At 44.2% G+C, this 18,183-nt stretch overlaps 1 protein-coding gene and 1 long non-coding RNA gene across 10 annotated transcripts in view; one reads left to right on the top strand and one right to left on the bottom strand.

Moving 5' to 3' along the window:
- Nucleotides 1–380: 380 nt before the first annotated feature.
- Nucleotides 381–18,183, top strand: part of SPATA7 (spermatogenesis associated 7) — a 54,789-nt gene continuing 36,986 nt past the window's right edge. For 2 of the 9 annotated variants that reach the window (XM_081912131.1, XM_081912133.1), the window contains exons 1-3: nt 381–574; nt 7,968–8,042; nt 11,664–11,759. In XM_081912131.1, the coding sequence (XP_081768257.1) occupies nt 517–574; nt 7,968–8,042; nt 11,664–11,759 (229 nt within the window). In that variant the 5' untranslated portion in view covers nt 381–516. Of the gene's footprint in view, nt 575–7,967; nt 8,043–9,436; nt 9,604–11,663; nt 11,760–15,928; nt 16,190–16,260; nt 16,495–18,183 lie in introns of those variants that run through there. The other 7 variants (XM_081912134.1, XM_081912132.1, XM_081912138.1 and 4 more) reach the window with 5 other exon arrangements.
- LOC309372882 lies at nt 6,709–9,438 on the bottom strand. Its single transcript, XR_014169719.1, has 2 exons — nt 9,314–9,438; nt 6,709–6,899 (listed from the first exon to the last, which is right to left on the bottom strand). It is a non-coding gene; the product is annotated as an uncharacterized lncRNA (long non-coding RNA).

Genomic DNA, 18,183 nt, shown 5'->3' with positions numbered 1-18,183 from the left:
GGGGCCCTGCTGCCAACCCCACGTAAACAGGGGGTGGCATGAACCAGGGAGTGGACCTTCCTCCGGAAAACAGCCGCCCTTCCTACAGTCCACCCTGCGCGGCGCAAGACACCCGCGCTCCTATACTTGGCAAGGGGTCCCCTCCGCGTTCAAGCACCACCTTTGCGCGCGGCGGGACTTGCTTCTGAGGAGACCTGCTGTTCAGCCCTCTGAAGCCCCGCGCTCCTTCTTTACACGGGAGCAAGCCCTACTCGGCGGCGCAGAGAGCCGCGGCTCCAGGTCTCCTCCTCCTCCACCTTGCCCTTCCCCCGGTCCCAGGACGTAACGCGCCCAGCGGCGGCGGCCGCCAAGCGAGCGGCGGTGTCCATAGCAACCCGTCGGGCTGCCAGGCCCGCCCCTTGCCGGCCGAGAGAGGCGAGGAAGGAAGGGCAGAGGGAGGGACGGACGGAAGCCGCCGGGCTCGGGCCGCCGGTGGCCCTCTGGGCTAGGAGGAGCCTGGCGGGCCGGGCCAAGAGGATGGGAGTGAGCTTGGAGGGCGGCGGAGGTGGCGGCGGCAGCAGGAGGAGGAGCCCAGGTAGAAACGCGGGGACGAGCCGGAGAGCGGGGGGGGAGGAGGTCCGCCGGCATGTCCTGCGGATGGGAGGGCGGCGAGACCTGGAGGAAGAGGCTGGGGGCGCTCCCCGCCTCCCTTTCCGTGCCCCTTTCTTCTGGCGCCTACCAGGACACCTTCGCACCTTCCGCAGCTGGCAGAAGCGGTCGCTAATCCTGCACCGCCCGCCCTTCACCTGCCTCCCCCCCCCCCGCCATATAGCCAAATAAATCCCTCTCGCCAGAGACTGCAGGCATTTCCGTGCGCAAGAGCAGACAGACAATAAACAAGCCCTCGCGCGCGCCCCCCTCTCTTCTCCTCTCCAGCCTTGACTATGACGACATCGCCAAATGCGCGCAGGGAACCCCCCGCAGCGCGCGCCGCCCCAGTCGCGAGGCTTCTCTTTTGGAGTTCCGCGAGGGTTCCAGAACGCCCCGCTCCGATCCCGCGGCTGAGAAAGGGCTCCAGAACGCGCTGGGGGGAAAGGATGAGGAGCGTGGGAGTTTCCCAGCATGCACCCCTCCTCCTCCACTGTGTTGTCCTGGTTCCCAGCCTCCCTTGCACACAGGTGGTTCTGTGGAGATCTGCCATTCTGGGCAAGCTGGATGAAACAGAAATCGCCGCCCACTCCAGTACAAAGTGCTTTTTAAAGACGGCAGCCCCATATAATAAATTGGCCTGGGAGAAAGGCCTGCTGAGCTGGGTGGAGTTTGCTTCTGAGTAGACATGTGCAGGGTTTGTGGTGTGCTGGTTCGTTTATGCATGCCTAAGCCTGGCCTTATGGCCTTGTTGTTTTCTTGTGCAGTTTCTCAGCATGTGCAGTAAATGATTGTGAGCGTTTGAAAGGAGGAGCCAAGGTTCTTCCCAAGTGTCACCTAGACTTTGAGAGAAGTAATGGACCCTCGTTATTTTTAAAGAACCAATAGCTCATGGTTTTGTTGTTGGGGGGGGGGTTGGAGGGGGGCCTGGTGGCAGTGCCGGATTTACATATAAACTAAACAAGCTCCACTCTCTTGGGGCCCCCTAAAAATTAAAGGAAAAAATGAGCTGGATGTACATTTGCAAAATATAAGATAAGAAAGAAATAAAACCTACATACAGCAACAGTGTTTTGTGTTGTGTAGGCTCCTGTGGTGTAAGTAATGGCCCCCGCCTGCTAGCCTGCTCCCTAAAATATCACTAGTTTGCTCATTTCTATGTACAGTCGTACCTCGGGTTAAGTACTTAATTCATTCCAGAGATCTGTTCTTAACCTGAAACTGTTCTTAACCTGAAGCACCACTTTAATGGGGCCTCCTGCTGCTGCTACACCGCCGGAGCACAATTTCTGTTCTCATCCTGAAGCAAAGTTCTTAACCTGAGGTACTATTTCTGGGTTAGCGGAGTCTGTAACCTGAAGCGTATGTAACCCAAGGTACCACTGTATAGGATGCCTACATTCTACATGGACTGGTCCATAAATTACCATATAGCATATATTCAACACAAAACCAGCAACAATGTGTTGTTGACAAAGGACAGCTGGACATATAAAGGGCCCCATTACCTTCAGCAGCTTAGGGCTTCATCAAACCTAAATCCGGCCCTGCCTGGTGGCCCAACATTTTCTCCTTTTTATATTGCGCTGTTGCTCTCTGGTCCTGCTTGCTGGCTTCGCAAAGGAATCGTGTCAACCAGGAAGAATGCTGGACCAGAAAGGCCTGTGGTCTGATCCACAGCATGGCTTTTTAATGTTTACACGGATTCTGTTGTTACGTGCCTGGGGGTATTTATATTGAAAGAGAGTTTTGAAATGATTTAGATAAATATCCCCACGCTGTAGGGTATTAATTCAACCGAAGTATTTATGCAGTCATAATTGATTTTAGTTGGAAGACATGACACTCATAAACCCTTACTTTGTTGTTTCAACTGGGGTGATTTTTCTCCACAAATGTTCTCCATCTTCTTCCGTCTTCTCATTGAGGAATCCCTTTTTCAGCTTTCAAAGCTTACTGGTACAAAGCTTAAAATCCATTGGGTTAAGACAGACAGACAACTCAGTTGGAACATATCTAAGGATTCCAGTCTTAGGAACAAAGTTGCTGAAGTGTAGTTAAGTTAATTTTTCCCTGGGATCAGTTTAACTTATGCAGCAATCAAAAGAGTTCACCACTGAAAGAAGCACTAACATTTTTTGCATTATTGACAGACCAGTGTTATTTATAACTAGACATTAATGCAACTGCTCTAAAACAGCTTTATTATTCAAAGCTGGTGGTTTGCACTGAGCTGTTTATCTCCCATTGCCTTTGCTTGCCAAAGGTTGAAGCAGTAATAAAATAACATCTGTAACACAGAAACGTGATTTTACTTGTGGCAAATAAGACGTAATTTACTTACAGGCTGATTACTGAGATATTTATGTTGTTTGAATAGGAGCTATGTGTGTTGTTCAATTATAAAAGAAAAAAACTGAAATATTTAGATTAGTTTTTAAACGTACTGGCCATTTTTTCAATAACATACTGCTCAAAAAAAGACGTGCGATAATAAAACAACAATAAAACTACTGTTAAAAACAAACATACTATTACAAATTACCAGGTCACAGCCAAGCAAACCAAACCAATAAAATTAAATCCTGTTGCCAACATAAATAAAGATGTATTTATGAGGCATCTAAAGAACACAGGACACTGGATTAGACTGAGTCAAACCATTGGTTCATCTAGGTCAGTATCTCAACACCAGGGGGTGGAATCTTTTTTCATCCAAGGGCTGCATTCCCTTATGGGCAACCAGTGGGGGCCATGTGCCAATACTTATCAGGGCCAGAAGCAAAAGTGGATGGAGCAATGTAATTTTTATTTTTGCATAACAGTCTAGTTTCTGCACAGACTTGCACAGACCTCTCTCTTCTCCATTCATGTACACAGGAGCCATTATCAGTGTGAGGAATCTGATATAGTCTGGAGGGGGCACTAGGCTGGTCCAAATGAACTTTTTTGACTGTTCCTTTAACCACTTCCTTCTCATTTGCCTCCCTGGTTTGCTTCCTACTCTATTCTACAGTTTGTTCAGCCCAGCGGTATTCCTTCATCTTATGGACTGCATTAATGGCTTTGGCTCCTTGCCTGTACTGTCAGCTCAATTCTTGCCACCTCTGCTCAGACCACCTAAAGCCTTCTGAACTACCATAATCTAGTGCCTCAAGGACTCAGGACCATATATTTCCATTTTGCAAAATGTCAAAATTGTCTTGCAAGGTACCCAAGAGTGGCAGAATAGAGAAGCAGCCTCTGTTGAGAAGTAACATCTGTGTTGACTTTCATCCAGATCCTCATAGACTATGCGCTACCAAAGCCTGCATCAGTTTAGCCCTCTGAGTGTCCAACTGCCCAGTTGCATCGTTAATTCCACCTCGTGTTCAGTGGAGACTGCTCTGCGCTGAAGAACATGCATGCACTCCGTGACCTTTAGCAAATTCGTTTAATTGAAGCTAATAAAACCGTCTCCAGAGCAGTAGACTACTAGATGAACTTTGCTGTATCTGCCCGCTCTACAATTCTAACTTCCCAAGTAGTTAAAAGTTAAGAGACTTAATTCTAACAGAGACTGTGTTGCTGGCTAATGGACTTCTCTAGGTGTTAAATGGATGTACCCCACCCCACCAGCTTAGCATGGAGATTCAGGAGTGGAGTTTTTTCTTAGCCAACTTGGGGGGCGGCAGCTGTACGACTCCATATAATCTATATAGATTAACATGTTCAGCAAGTCCAACTAAGACAAAATAATGAAATGATGGTGGTCGCTCCAATGCAGAGTTCTAGGGACTCTAGAACTCCCCAAAGCCTGGAGTGGGGTGGGGGAGCAGGTAGGCAGTGCCAGTTCCAGACTCCAGGAGCCCTTAGCACATTCCCAGCAATGGGCCTCCCACCCAACTAGAGCAGCGCCCAGTGCTGTTTGTGGTAGCCGCAGTAGAACATTCATTATATCTAACCAATAGATGGGAGTTGAGCTTGGCTCCTGTACAAAAGCAGCATGGCCACCTGCCTCTTCATATCCCTATTTGCAACCCCTCCCTAAGGTCAGTGATAAGCTCGCTTGTTTTTGGCACCGATGGTCAGGAACCCGTTTTTGGTAGAGAGACAGAACAGGAGGCCCAGCTCACACTCTGAGTTTTGCTTTTTGTTTTTAAACCACTCTTCTTACTAAAGTAAGAAATAACATTTGTGAATATTTTTCGAAAGCTCACATATTTCAGCAATCCGTTAGAATTCAATAATAAGAAAATGACAATGATAGCTGAAATAGTTTTTAGAACTGTACTGCAAATGGCTCGCTTCATATTTTATGTCAGTTTGCTGCTTCAGAGGAACGGGAGAACGTGTAATCCTCCATGATAAAATGTATTAGAAGTCTTTATCTATTTAATGGATTATGATAAAAAATCCACAGCACATGTGGCAGAAACAGATACCTACCACAATTAAGCAGACGCTTTCACAGTACAGTATTCTAGCTTTAACAGTTCCGCTCGTTAATTATACGTATGCAAGGGTTCATTTTGAATATAGTAACATAATTGTTTTGAATGTAGTACAGTTGGCGAATGGAGTTTCGTGGTATGCAAGAAGTAAGTGGAAACTAGCCATTGCATATGTTTTTTTTTATTTTTTAAATGTTTGGTGGGTTAAATCTTAGGATGCACTAAAATATCACCCTATACATAGTTTACCATGAAACTGTATGTGGAGAAAGCAGTACCCCACAAGTTAAATGCTGCATCCTTTTAGCACAGCAAACTTGAAACTTGTGATTCGTACTACCAATTGAAACTTGTAATTCTACTAATTCCCTCTCCCTCTCCCTTCTTTTCCATTTGTACTTGTGGAGATCAGCAGAGCCCCTACTTGTAGGTTTAAGGAATGCCAAATAATATGGAAACACTTTCATTCTCGACAAAATACATTTGCTTTACTGACCCCAGAATTTGACCCCAGTTTATTTTATGATCAGTTATGTATTTCAGTTTCTGTAGCTTTAAGAGGAGTGGGATTGAAGAAATCCAGAATAGCAACCACAAGCACACTAAGTGCCCAGGTTGCAAAGATAATTATATGTTTAATTTTTAATGTGGAAAAGGAGGGTGTAAAAGGGAAGAGAGAGGTAATTTCATACTTCATATCTGACATGGCATGCACATATTTTGTACTTGTTTACTGCAGCTGAGTACTAAAAATATAGTACAAGGCAACCCTTTCTTTTTTTGCCTTAGAATCCATAATCCATTTTGATGGGATACATGTGGTCCTACTAATTATGTTAATGACTTGGAGCAGGAAATATTTCACAAAAAGCAAAAAATATGTCTTTGCTACAGAAATAAACTACACAGATATGATTCTAGAATGGAATCTCACCCAGGACTCCATCCGAAACCTCTGGGTATAGGGTGGTATATAAATTCAATGAATAAATGAATAAATAATATAATAATAATAATCTTTCATGCCAACTCTCAGCCAAAGAAACTCTCAACACACTCTCAAAAACTCACAACAATGGCGGTTCCAGAAACCTGCTGATGCCTTGTTACTCTCTAGGCTTTCTGTTATGGGTAGGCACCAATTTTGGCAGAGCTATATTTTTTAGATGTGTTTATTAAGGTATACATGCATACATACAAACAAGACAAAAACAAGCAAAGAACAAGGCCTGGGTGTAGACATTATTGCAGTTAAAATCAAATAAACAGAAGGTTCTGTACACTTTCGCAGACGTCATAAAATAGATTCAACAAAGGGACATTTTGGATAACATAGAACTTGCCACATAAAGGCATATGTTGTTGGGGGCCTATGCAGCACACTATTTTTATTTGTAAAGGATGTCAATGGAGACCATACAACATGTCTCTAAGAACCCTTGCGTGGTGAGTTAAATGATCAGACAAGGCAGCGCTCATACCTTCTCAAACCATCTGTCGCTAGAGGGACCCAATGCAGACTTCTAATATTTGGCAATTCAACTACCCCCCCAACCCCCCCCCCCAAGGTTGATAGAGCTTTGTGAGGCTGCCTGCCCACCGCTGGTTCCTGTTTAGCACTCAATCAGCTACATTTGCACACACCCAATTCCAAGCTATAGCAGATTTGTTGGATGAGTTTCCCATATGGTCCAAAGGATAGCAAATAGGACACTTGCCCACTCACAGTTCTTTCTCTGGCACCTGCACACCTCTCTTCTTCTGGCTGCTAATTCCAAATATAGTTTGGATTGATGTACTTGCCTTCCCTTGCGTCCTCTCTTACCACTTTTGATTTTCCTGCAAACCATAGTTTGGTATTACAGTGGTGCCCCGCAAGACGAATGCCTCGCAAGACGGAAAACCCGCTAGGCGAAAGGGTTTTCCGTTTTGGAGGTGCTTCGCAAAACGAATTTCCTATGGGCTTGCTTTGCAAGACGAAAATGTCTCGCGAGTTCCTGCGGGGGTTTCCCCCCCCCCTTTTCCCCAAGCCGCTAATAGCGCTAATCCGCTAAGGGGCTTGCTTCGCAAGACATAAAACCGCAAGACGAAGAGACTCGCGGAACGGATTCTTTTCGTCTTGCTGTACACCTATAACTGCTACGAACCAAGGTTTACCCAGTTTGTATGTCATGCGAAATCAAATCTGGGAGAGAATCGGAGTTTGCGATGATAGGAGGAAGCCAGTGAGCCCTAGGATTGTTCATATTAAACCAAGCAATTGTCTGTTCAGATTCGGATGTCATCAGACCTTTCCATGTTTTTGATGTCCCCTCCCACCTCCGCAAAATATAGAAAGTGCCATGGAAGATCCGGTAGTTCAAGACAGAACTACTGTTACTTTGTATTTTACCAGAACTCAGGGTGCAAAGTTTTTTTGCTCAGAAAATGGACATCTTCCAGTGAATTGTCCGTTGCCACCATGATGTTTCAGCTCCAAAACTATGATCTTAGATAGCTTGAAACTGAAAAGTATAGTTACTATAATTACGGTAAAATGAATAGACACTGTATATTCATTTCAAGATGAAAGGAAAAAATATATGACTTCATTTTCAGTCCAATCATAGGCAGAGTTAAATCCGCCTAAGTACATTGATATATAGGCTTATGCATTACTTTAATGTATGGTTGCACAGTTGATTTAATCAGTGATTTACTACTATTAATGAGATTTTTTCCCCTCTTCAGTTGATGTACTATTAAAGTAAGTTCACCTCATGTATTTTGATGGCTTTCCTACAAACTCATGTTTTTCACAATAGGTCATCCTAATGAACATACTGCCTTTTAAGAGTTTTTTTAAAAAAATCTCTATGCTGAAAGCTATACTTCCACCCTAATTTCTTTGTTTCTTTTTTATATCAGTGCTTGAATACCAAGCCATTCCTCGATATGGACCAGCAAGCCCATTCAGGGGACATTTAAGTACTAAAAGTAATGGTAAGTAATTTGCATAATGGGGTAAACAGCAACATTTTTTAAGTATAGCTTTGCATCGAATTCTTGTTTTGTGGACTCTTAAAATATTTTACATTAAAGCATTGTGGTGAGAACTTAGTTTGGCTGAGACTATACTAATGAGTAAAATATGTCATTCTTCAGTGCACATATTTGGAGTGGGGGAGGCTTCGGGGGGAGTGGGGAGAAGAGAAAGGGGAAGTCATTTTTGGTTGATCAGAACTGTTAAACAGAAACTGAATGCAAGAATATCAGCTGACCCAAAGTTTTTAGTCTTTGCATTGTCTTGGTTTTAACCAATTAAATAAATAATACATCTCAGTGTAGAAGACTGTTGCTGAAGCTTGGCTTAGATATCGGGGGGGGGGGGGGAGGGAATATATTTATTTCAGAGGTGGTTGATTTTTGGTGGGGGGGGGGCGGGTTTAGGGCAAGGGCCACATTGATCCTTGGTCAGTCCTTGTCAGAATTGGCATGGCCAAAATAAGGAAACATTTTAGGATTCTTGGGTATCACCAAAAACTTTTGACATCACAGTGGGGTACCTATGGAAACAATCAGGGGGGTGAAAATTAAAAGAATTTTAAGTTTAAGTAATTCTGATGGGGGGGGCTCGGGAGGCCACAAAAATCTTTTGGCACCAAGGCAATACAGTGGGGGACTCATCAGAGCAGGAAAAACAAAGTTTTAAACGGCTTTTTAAGGGTATCTTGGGGGGACACAAAATCCTCTTAGAGGATGTATTTATTCCACAGCAACCCCTTATTTATTTCAAGTAATGTGTTGTGACTTGGGGTTTGTGATTTCAGCTCTCTTGACATAATATGCTGGAGACAGTTCTCTAGTAACACTTCTTTATTAAAGCAAACAAGACTGGGGCCTGAGGAGGGGAGAGCTACATTTATAGGAACAGGGAACTAGCTAGAAAGGATACATTTTGGAGGGAACAATATCAGGCAATCACAGTCCTGCCTTTTGGAGGAAACCAATAAGACAGAGGATCCAAATACAGCAGCTTAAATGAACCAATAGTAGCTGTACCCTCTGGAACCAAAAGGCAGTTACTTTACCCTAATGCAAATACAGACAATAATAATACAGATATAAAATCCTTTGACTCAATACACAACATAATGGATACAATTTAGGTACAACACTACCTCAAACATGGAGCCATTTTTCTTAAGAGCTTGTGCTGTTTAAAACCCAGTTAGAATCTACATGTTTTATGTATAATTTGTTATTTGCCTCACCAGATAGTTGATCAGTCCTTTCAGTCCTGATAGGCATGAAGTCTGCTGCCAGGGCCTTCAGGCTGCAGTCCTTAAACTACTTGCTCCAAAGTAGTCATGTTGACTTCATAATGGGGCTATTCTGGAGTAGCTGTTTTTGAGGATCTCATCCTAGTTTCATATGCAGGGATATGTTTTGCTGCTTTGGCTGTTAAACGGTAAACCTTACATCTCAGAAGCATCACTGAAATGGCTCTGTGGTGAGTGATTTGCTTGTTCATGGCTTCATAACTGAAGACAGGCATTCTGGTGTAAGTGTTGATTTTACCCTTAGCTTTTCAGTATGCCCATGTGTAAGCCATTTGAGTACAAAGTCTCCTCCTGCGATTTGCCACGGCAAGACATGGGACCTTATTGTCAGCATATAAAAAGAAAACAAAGGTTGTAAGGGGTCTGAAAGCGGGTGGAAATTGCAGAGATGGAAGCCACCAGGTTTGGTGGCATTTGAGTGTGCCTGTTGCTAGTTCCACAAACAGTGAGGAAGAACGGATTGTCAGTAGATGTGCACTTACTTACCACTTGGAATCTGAGGTCCAAATAAGTGCAGCTCTGGCTGCCATGTGCAAAAAATATATATAAAAGAGCGCTGAGCGTAGTGTCACTCTGTTGAAGCCCATAGTAAGGAATTCATGTGTTGAAGAGTTTGGCTAATTAAGGCTTGTTATGTTCAGAGCCCTAAAAACAGCTTTGATTTATTTAAATACTCCGTTAATTAAAGCAGGAATATTAACCGAATGAGATATTTAAAATATTGCTTTAGCATGGGGCTTCTTGTCCCTACCAGATATCCAATCTCTCTCACAGCTGCCTCTAATACTACAGCATGTGATGTGATCATGCTAGATGGAATATTGCATTAATCTTGGGAAGAATTCCCTGCTTAATACCAGAATACCACAGGGGCCACCTCCTGCTTCATGAGTCTCCCCATTCTTTTAAACACCACTGAGGAATCAGTGAGTCCCATGTGCTGTTCAACTGCAGCTGCCATCATCCCTGGCGGATGGCCATACTAGTTAGGGCTGATGAAGTCTAATAACATCTGGAGGGCCACAGGTTCCATATCCCTGACTTAGAACATCTGGGGAGGCCCTCATGCATATCCCATTGCAATCTGAAGTTTGTTTGGCATGGTCTTTTTCCATTGTCATGCCTAGGCTCTCTGTTCCAGGAGATCCATCTAGCTTCCTCCCTGATGATTTTTTTGGAACAAAGTGAAATGGAACAGGAGCATTCCATACTGCAGCATTTTGTTGCAGATTCCAATTCACCCTGCTCTTCATGAGTTTTTTTCCTCTCTTTTTTAAAAAAAATTATTGATACAGCGAAAAAAGAAGAAAAGGAGAAAACACAGATACAGAATTACACACAGGAATAACAATAAACACAAAATTTTCTTAACAAATAATGAAACATAAGTTGGTCTTAACACTATAGACCCACCTCCCGTCTTCCTTATTTCAGTCTCATATTACTTATTGCCAATACAGACTTTTATCATCATTTAACTTTTTCTTGATGTAGCTTACCTCTTATGGCTAACTTGCAACTATTACTGAAGTTCCTCGAATGCTGCAACATATTTTAAACTACTATATTTATATTTCAAATATTCTTTGAAGACCTCCCATTTTGAGACAAATTCCTGTTTTGATTTGTTCTTTATTTTTTCTGATAGACCATCTAATTTGGCATATTCTGTCAGCTTTTGGATCCATTCAGGCATAGAGGGAATTTCGATATTCTTCCATTTTGCCGTGATAAGAACTCTTGCTGCCGCCGTGGCGTATAAAAATATACCCTTCATTTTTTGCAGAATATCCAAATCTGTAACTCCCAGGAGATAGGCCTCTGGTTTTTTATTTTAAAAGATCTTTAGAATTTTTTGCAATTCTGAATGAATACTCTCCCAGAATACCTGTATTTTCTTGCATAACCACCACATGTGGTAGAAAGTTCCTGAATTATCTCTGCATCTCTAGCAACTTGACACATTTTTTTACACTTTCGAAAGTTTCCAGGGTGTTAAGTACCATCAGTGTTGCATTTTTAGAAAGTTCTCTCTAATCATTTAACACTTTGTGAATTTCTAATTATTCTTCCACAAGTTTTCCCATTGGACCATGGTTATTGAGTGGCCAAAGTCTTGTGACTACCTCACTATGGCCACTATTCCAAGTTTTCGAAAGAGTTTTTCTCAATGACCTGTTTCCATCTGTGTGTTCCTGCTTTGAACTTATATTTCTGCAATTGCTGGTGAAGACTACTGGCACTTTCCACAATAACGATCAAATGTGCTTTACTTTTGTAGCCTTCTGCATTGACGACTCCTCCCGCAGACTAAGCAACCAGTACCTGATCAGGGATCACATGGCAGTCCATTACAATAAAATACTTTCAGCTAAAGGTAAGCATATACAAGTCATTCACCTCTCCTTGAATGGAGTAATTATTTAGTAATACATTTTCCCTGTTATCTGTCGCTTAGGGGGGGAAAGAAAAATCACTCACATTTAAAGCCTGCCATTTTTGAATTAAAAGAAAAATGCCAACTCCTAACCTTGCCAACATTTAACTGAGTGTTTGAAATGCTAAATTTAATCAGAAGCTCTAGTGTTTGTGCATTCTGAAAAGATATTATTTTCCCACTGAAATTACATCAAAAATATATGCACTAGACTGAATACAGCTTGTGCCAATATGTCTGTCTAAAGATTTTCTATCATTAGGGTACATCATTTGCTATTTCTTGGATCGGTGAGCAGATAGTCATTCTCCAAAGTCAGTGCTATGTGCTAATTAATATTTGGCACAAACGTGAGCATTAATTAATCCTCCTTTATTTCTCATTGCATGGCATTGCCTCGACACACTTCCGTTTTCACCCTCTATAAAATCACAGTATGTGGTTCAATATTAAAAAACAAACATATTTTTAATCTCTTATGTTTCAATTGTCAATCCCATAAATAGGAGCAAGATTAAAATAAGAGCACAATTGTATGCATGCCTCCTATGAAGTACTGTATGTCGCATTGGGTTTGGTGGCACTGTGGTCTAAACCACTGAGTCTCTTTGGCTTGCCAATCAGAAGGTCGGCGGTTCAAATCCCCACAATGGGGTGAGCTCCTGTTGCTTGGTCCCAGCTCCTGCCAACCTAGAAGTTTGAAAGCACACCAGTGCAAGTAAAAAAATAGGTACTGCTGCAGCGGGAAGGCAAACAACATTTCGGTGCGCTCTGGTTTCCGTCATGTGTTCCATTATGCCAGAAGTGGTTTAGTCATGCTGGCCACATGACCTGGAAAGCTGTCTGTGGACAAATGCCAGCTCCCTCGGCCTGAAAGCGAGATGAGCATCACAGCCCCATAGTCGCCTTTGACTAGACTTAACCATCCAGGGGGTCCTTTACCTTTTTTTTACCTTACTCCCAGGCACATAGGTATAGGGATGCAGCCTGCCTTAAGCCTTGTAGCAGTTTAAGATGCATAGTCAATAAACAACCTTTCTTTTAAATGATCTTTAATTTCAAATGTTGTGTGTTCAGACACACACAAAATGGTTTCCAACTATGATCTGCATTGTTCTGTCTGCAGATACTTAGGGGGTAATACTAAAATTGACTGCTGGGCTGAATTGAGCCTTGCGGCACACAGAAAGTGGTGGAAAGTGGGGCAGGCAGATCGCTGTGCCAGCCTGGAGCTGATGCCGCTGTTGGGCCCAGATGGAGTCCAGTGTTGCCATGTGATGGGAGCAAGGCTGGCTTGGACCCTCCCGGTCCTCAGAATGCCCTGTTTCAGGGCTTTCCCATTGGCAGCTGTTGAGCATCCCAGTGGCTGCCTCTTCGGTGGGTGGAAGGGAGAGGTCCATACAGGCACAATTGGGATGAGTCCAGTAAAAGTGACATGGCTGTGAGGAGGGACCGGTGTAGAAGGGTTTGTACTGGGATTCTGGCTGTCTTAACTTAGTTGGGTTTTAACTCGTGTACATCATTCTCCCCATCAGAAGCCAATGAGTCTCAAACTCTTGATGAGCTAGGGACTTTTCCCTGTATGCAAAGACAGGCTCTGGCAGACTGAGTGGACGAGAACCATAGTGGGTCCAACAGTCAAGTAGGCTGTATCTGCACGTGCTGTAGAGGGAAGTGAGGGGCAGATGGGGCTCATCAACCTGGGAAGGTAGCCCATCTACGAGAAGGAAAACTCCTAAACCTCTTCTCCCTTGCGGGAGAAGAAAAGGCTAAGGAGTAAACCCTATACAAATCCCGAGTGGAGCCCCTAAGACAGTAGGATGGGGCCTTATATGCTTCCTTCCAGCAACTCCTGCTGCCAAGCCAGTGCCAGACGTATTGCTCTGCTTTCCTTTGGAGCACATGAGCAAGGCTGAGAAGGGGGTGGGGTCTTGTATTCTGGGAAGTCCAGGACCTCCGTACACACTTGTGCCCCAGGGAGATCACTTCAGTGTTGCTAATGCAGAGGTTTGACTTCACCCCAGGAGGCGCAATCCATTGTCTCTCAAGACAGACAGATGCCAACAACAACAAAATCATTCTGATTTTAATATTTAATACCTTTTTAGGTGGGGTTACTCACACATCTGCCTTATGTATTTTCAGATTTGTAGTAATTCCATTCAGGTTCCTGGGTTTGCAATGCAATTGTATGCATGTTTACCCAGAAGAAAGGAAGTCCCCTTGTGTTCAATTACTCCTTTTTACACCTGCCATCCTAGATACATTTCACCTGGAAATAAGTCCCATTGAACTAAGTGGGCCTTTATTCTCACTAGACATATATAGACTTGCACTATGAGTTTAAGAGTTCAGCCTCAGCCAGTCAAATCAAACTAGTCTCCAGATCCATTTGTTTTCCACATAAATTACATATAACAACTTTTTAGTCATCTTGCAGAAAATATTCAACCTGTTATTAAATGAAATCATTTACATATATTAGTCGCTTTAAAAAAAATGAACCCAATGTGACTTAGAAAAACAAATCCATACCAAACTATTGTATCCATTTTGTATTTTTAAAATGTCAACCATAATTGCAAATACTGGGTTAAAGGTAAACAGTACAAAAGACCTTAATAGATGGTTCTAAAAAATAATTTCATTAAAGGTGCAATTTATAGGGCCAGGTATTTTACAGTCTCTGAGCTATGTATCCTCACTACAAGCCCCTTGACATGTTATCCCTATTTTGCAAACATAGAATAGAAGCTGAGAACCCAAAGCTGTCCAGAATGTTCACCCTTGGTGTGAATTTGAACCCAGTTCTCCTGCACCCAAATCTAACAAGCTGCCCAACACCTACCTGCTTTATGAAGAAAACTGTACAGTTCAGTGAACATCACTGTGAAATAAATCAGCCAATATTTTTGTTGAAGTGCACCTCCTCCAATTGCATGCTTCATTGCACAAAATTAATTCCCAGCTCCTGAGCTCATAAGCATCGTCTGCCCAGGGTCTAAACTGGTACTATCAGTTTCATGTCACTTTTTAAAAAATAAATAAATCCATAACTTTCTAGCCGTTGTGATCTGTGTGTATCATCAGATATTCAGAAAATAAGAAAAATAAACCACTACTAGGGATGTAAGAAGGGCAGCACTGCTTGTTTTCCTGCATTGAGTGTAGCTGTTCTTGGGGAAGCAGTCAAGGCACAATGGCAGGGGGCAGGGGAACAGTAACTAACCACAGCTGAAAAGAGAGCAGGAGAGGGCCAAAAGATATGGGTGTTTTCTGACTGACCAGGATCATGCCACTTTTGACATGCCCTGAGTCCCTTCCGGCAAAACCTATTGCCCCAAGGAATACCAGCTGACACATACGCACCTTCCACGTGCCAGATTAGAGGCAAGACAGATGTGGATATCTGTGGAAAAAGAAGTTGGTTGAGATCCTGGCCCTCACTCGCGTCTCAAAGTGACCCTCTCCAAGGGAAACAGCTGCTGCTGAGAAGTCCAAAAGGTGCAGAAGGTAGCATACATTATGAATGTGCAAATTAGACTAAATTAACACATCTCATTTGTGCCCTGTGCAGCAGGTCATTTATCTCTGTAATTGTGCCTGGAGGGGGAGGGGAGTTCTCTTGTTTAGGTAATTCATATTTCTAAGGCGCTACTTTGGGCAGCAATTGATGGAGGGGATGAGAAGACAGTTGGCCGGTGGAGGGGAGAGGAGTGGAGGGAGAGAAAGAGGGAGGAGGAAAGAAGAATGGGAATGGAGCCTAATAGTCAAAGTGTAGTCCAATAGTAGGAGACTATCTCATGGATTTGCTGCAAAAATATCATTATAGCCCTCCCTCCGACCCCCTGGGCTTGGTCTGTGTTTCCCTTCACTTGGTTCCTCCTGTGCTCATAAAACTCAAGCTTTCTTGGATGCCATGCTATTTGCTTTTTTAGATACTGCACTTCTGTCATGGCGCCCAAAGTGGCATATAGTTTATGATGAAAGGGTATAAGAAGGAAAAATCAGGAGGGAAGAGGAAAAGAAGCAAGCTCAAAGCACCGACCTTTTCATGGGAAGACAACGGAATAGCGTGAGACAGTTCTGGGGACGGAGGAGCCCAATGGCAGTTGGCCCTAGCCAGGCTGATGGAAGAGGGCTTCTTCATCTTTTCTGCTGCTGATGGAGACATCTCTGACAGAGGAGTGAGCCAAACGGTGACTGATCCCTTCACTTGAGGCCACAGAATGGGGCTTGCTAAGCTTATTTCTCCCTCTGGAGCAACCAAGAGGAACGTCGGCGGATGGAGCCAGTTCTGGCAGGGAAAGAACCAATTGGCAGTTGTCCCGGCTGTTGTTGACAACTGTTTCAGCCTCTCATGCATCCAGGTGACTGGGAAGCTTTGTCCCCAGCCCTAGATATTCGGGGAACGACTGGAATTTCTCAGTAGTGAAGACTCAGCACTCTGCACATGGTCAGATATAATCTTGGTTACTATTGCTACTTCTCCAAAGCTGAGGGCTCTGGAAAGACCTGGGTCAAATTAAACCCAGAAAGCCTTGATTTATCATTCCAACCAGCACCTGTTGCCGTTGGAGCTGACAGCCAACAGCTCAATACAGTGCATGTGTTTCTATCATGAATAGTCTTCCCCCATCTTCCAGCTTTCCCAGTGTGCTGGACAGTCATGCAGGTAAAGTCACTGCTATAAAATACAACCACAGTAAGTGGAAGAGTCTTGCCCCCTTCCCCTCACAGGCTAACTCGGGGGATAGAATTGCTGTTGGCAGCTTTTCTGGCTTGTCAATCCGACTTGAGGCCTTTCGCTTAAGACAGAAGGAGAGCGCTTCTTTGTTAAATGAACATCATGGTAGAACCTGTGCATTTTCTCGCTTGAGTTTTTCTCTCTGTGAAAACTGTGAGGGTTGAACTTCACTGGTGTTGTTTTGTTTTAATGGAAGCTTAGAATATGCAGCGGAATATGTACTAGTTGGAGTGCTTGATGAAAATCTTGAAGTCCAGATAATTCCCCAAATTCAAGATGGAATGCCAAACAGAGGACCAAGCGCTGTCCTCTTGAAAATGTAGGAGGTAGCAGAGTGAAAAGAGGACTGCCCTGTATTAAGGGGATGGGGAGAGGACAAGTGCCCACCCTACAGCAAAGCTTAAGGAAACCACAGCTCCTTGGTTCTCGTCCAGAGGCAGTGCCTTAGCACTGCACCGGGTGCCTGCCTCCTTCCCTTTTCAGAGCCACCCACAGTGCAGTGTTACGTTTGCATAATTTTACCACATTAACCCTGTGGTTAGCCAGAATCCGCAAACCTGCATCTCACCCTGGTTGCCATGGCTACAGATGGTGTGGATGCAATGCTGCGCTATAGATAGCTTTGTAACAGGGAAGGGGCATTTGTGGGCAGAAGAGAGGAAGGAAAGAAGACGAGTTAGACTACAGGGTGCCCCCAGTTTCCTGACACACCCACCCAGTGCACACTGGACCTGTGACTCCCAGCCACCCCACAGATCCCTTTGCTATTTCTAGCACCCCTGTACCCAACAGAATTCTACTTTTGCCTCACAGAAGAAGGTGAGGAGGGAAATTAACTTCTGATTGGACAAGCGCAGTCTACTGTGCATGTACACACACACATGTACTTACAGTAGCAGCCTGTGTAGTGGAATGGTGTCAGTGCTGGCGGAAGCACAGCTGACCTGGATGTGAGGTTAGCTCACATCAGTGGCAAGGTTGGGGCTGTGTGGGCGCACCAGGGAGAACATTGGGTTGGCTCCGTCCATGTGCCCTTGCTGCCCTGAGCTGGCAGTGCTGCCTTGCCCAATCCCATGTGACTCCGTGGCACCACCTCATCACTCAGACCACTTTTGGTTTTTGACTTAGTGCATTTGTGTCCCATCCTTTCCCCATCATGATTCTCTCAGGGGGCGGTAGGCTTCCTTTCGCTAGGGTGCCAGGAGTCAAAGTCAGAAGAAGGTCAGCCATAAAACACCTGGTGTCAGTGAAATTAACTCTTTTTTTCAAAGAAACCAAAATGGTGCAGGCCTAGTGATCACAGCAACTCTTCCCAGTCAGTCTTGTCCCAGTTAGGCAGTTGCAAGGACTTCTCATCGCTCTCTAAGATTCCTCCCCCAGGTCCTTCCCCAACAACCTGAGACTCCTTCATCTTGTCTCTCTCTGCTCTGCCCTTTTCTGGGAGACCAGGGAGGAAGGAAGATGCTCACAGCAGGAGAGAGACTCCCTGGCTTCGCCAACAAGCCTGCCCCACTCCTCTCCAGCCTCCGCTTCTGCCTATGATTCTGGACTGCCCTCTGCCTCTTCCTTCTCACCAATGTTACCTCTTCAGCTTCTGACACCTCCTCCTCCCAGTTT

The sequence above is a fragment of the Podarcis melisellensis genome (genome assembly GCF_964234715.1).
Source record: "Podarcis melisellensis genome assembly, chromosome: 1".
Taxonomy (NCBI): Eukaryota; Metazoa; Chordata; class Lepidosauria; order Squamata; family Lacertidae; genus Podarcis; species Podarcis melisellensis.
The sequence above is the reverse complement of the archived record's forward strand: the minus strand, read 5'-3'. Positions and strand labels throughout refer to the sequence as shown.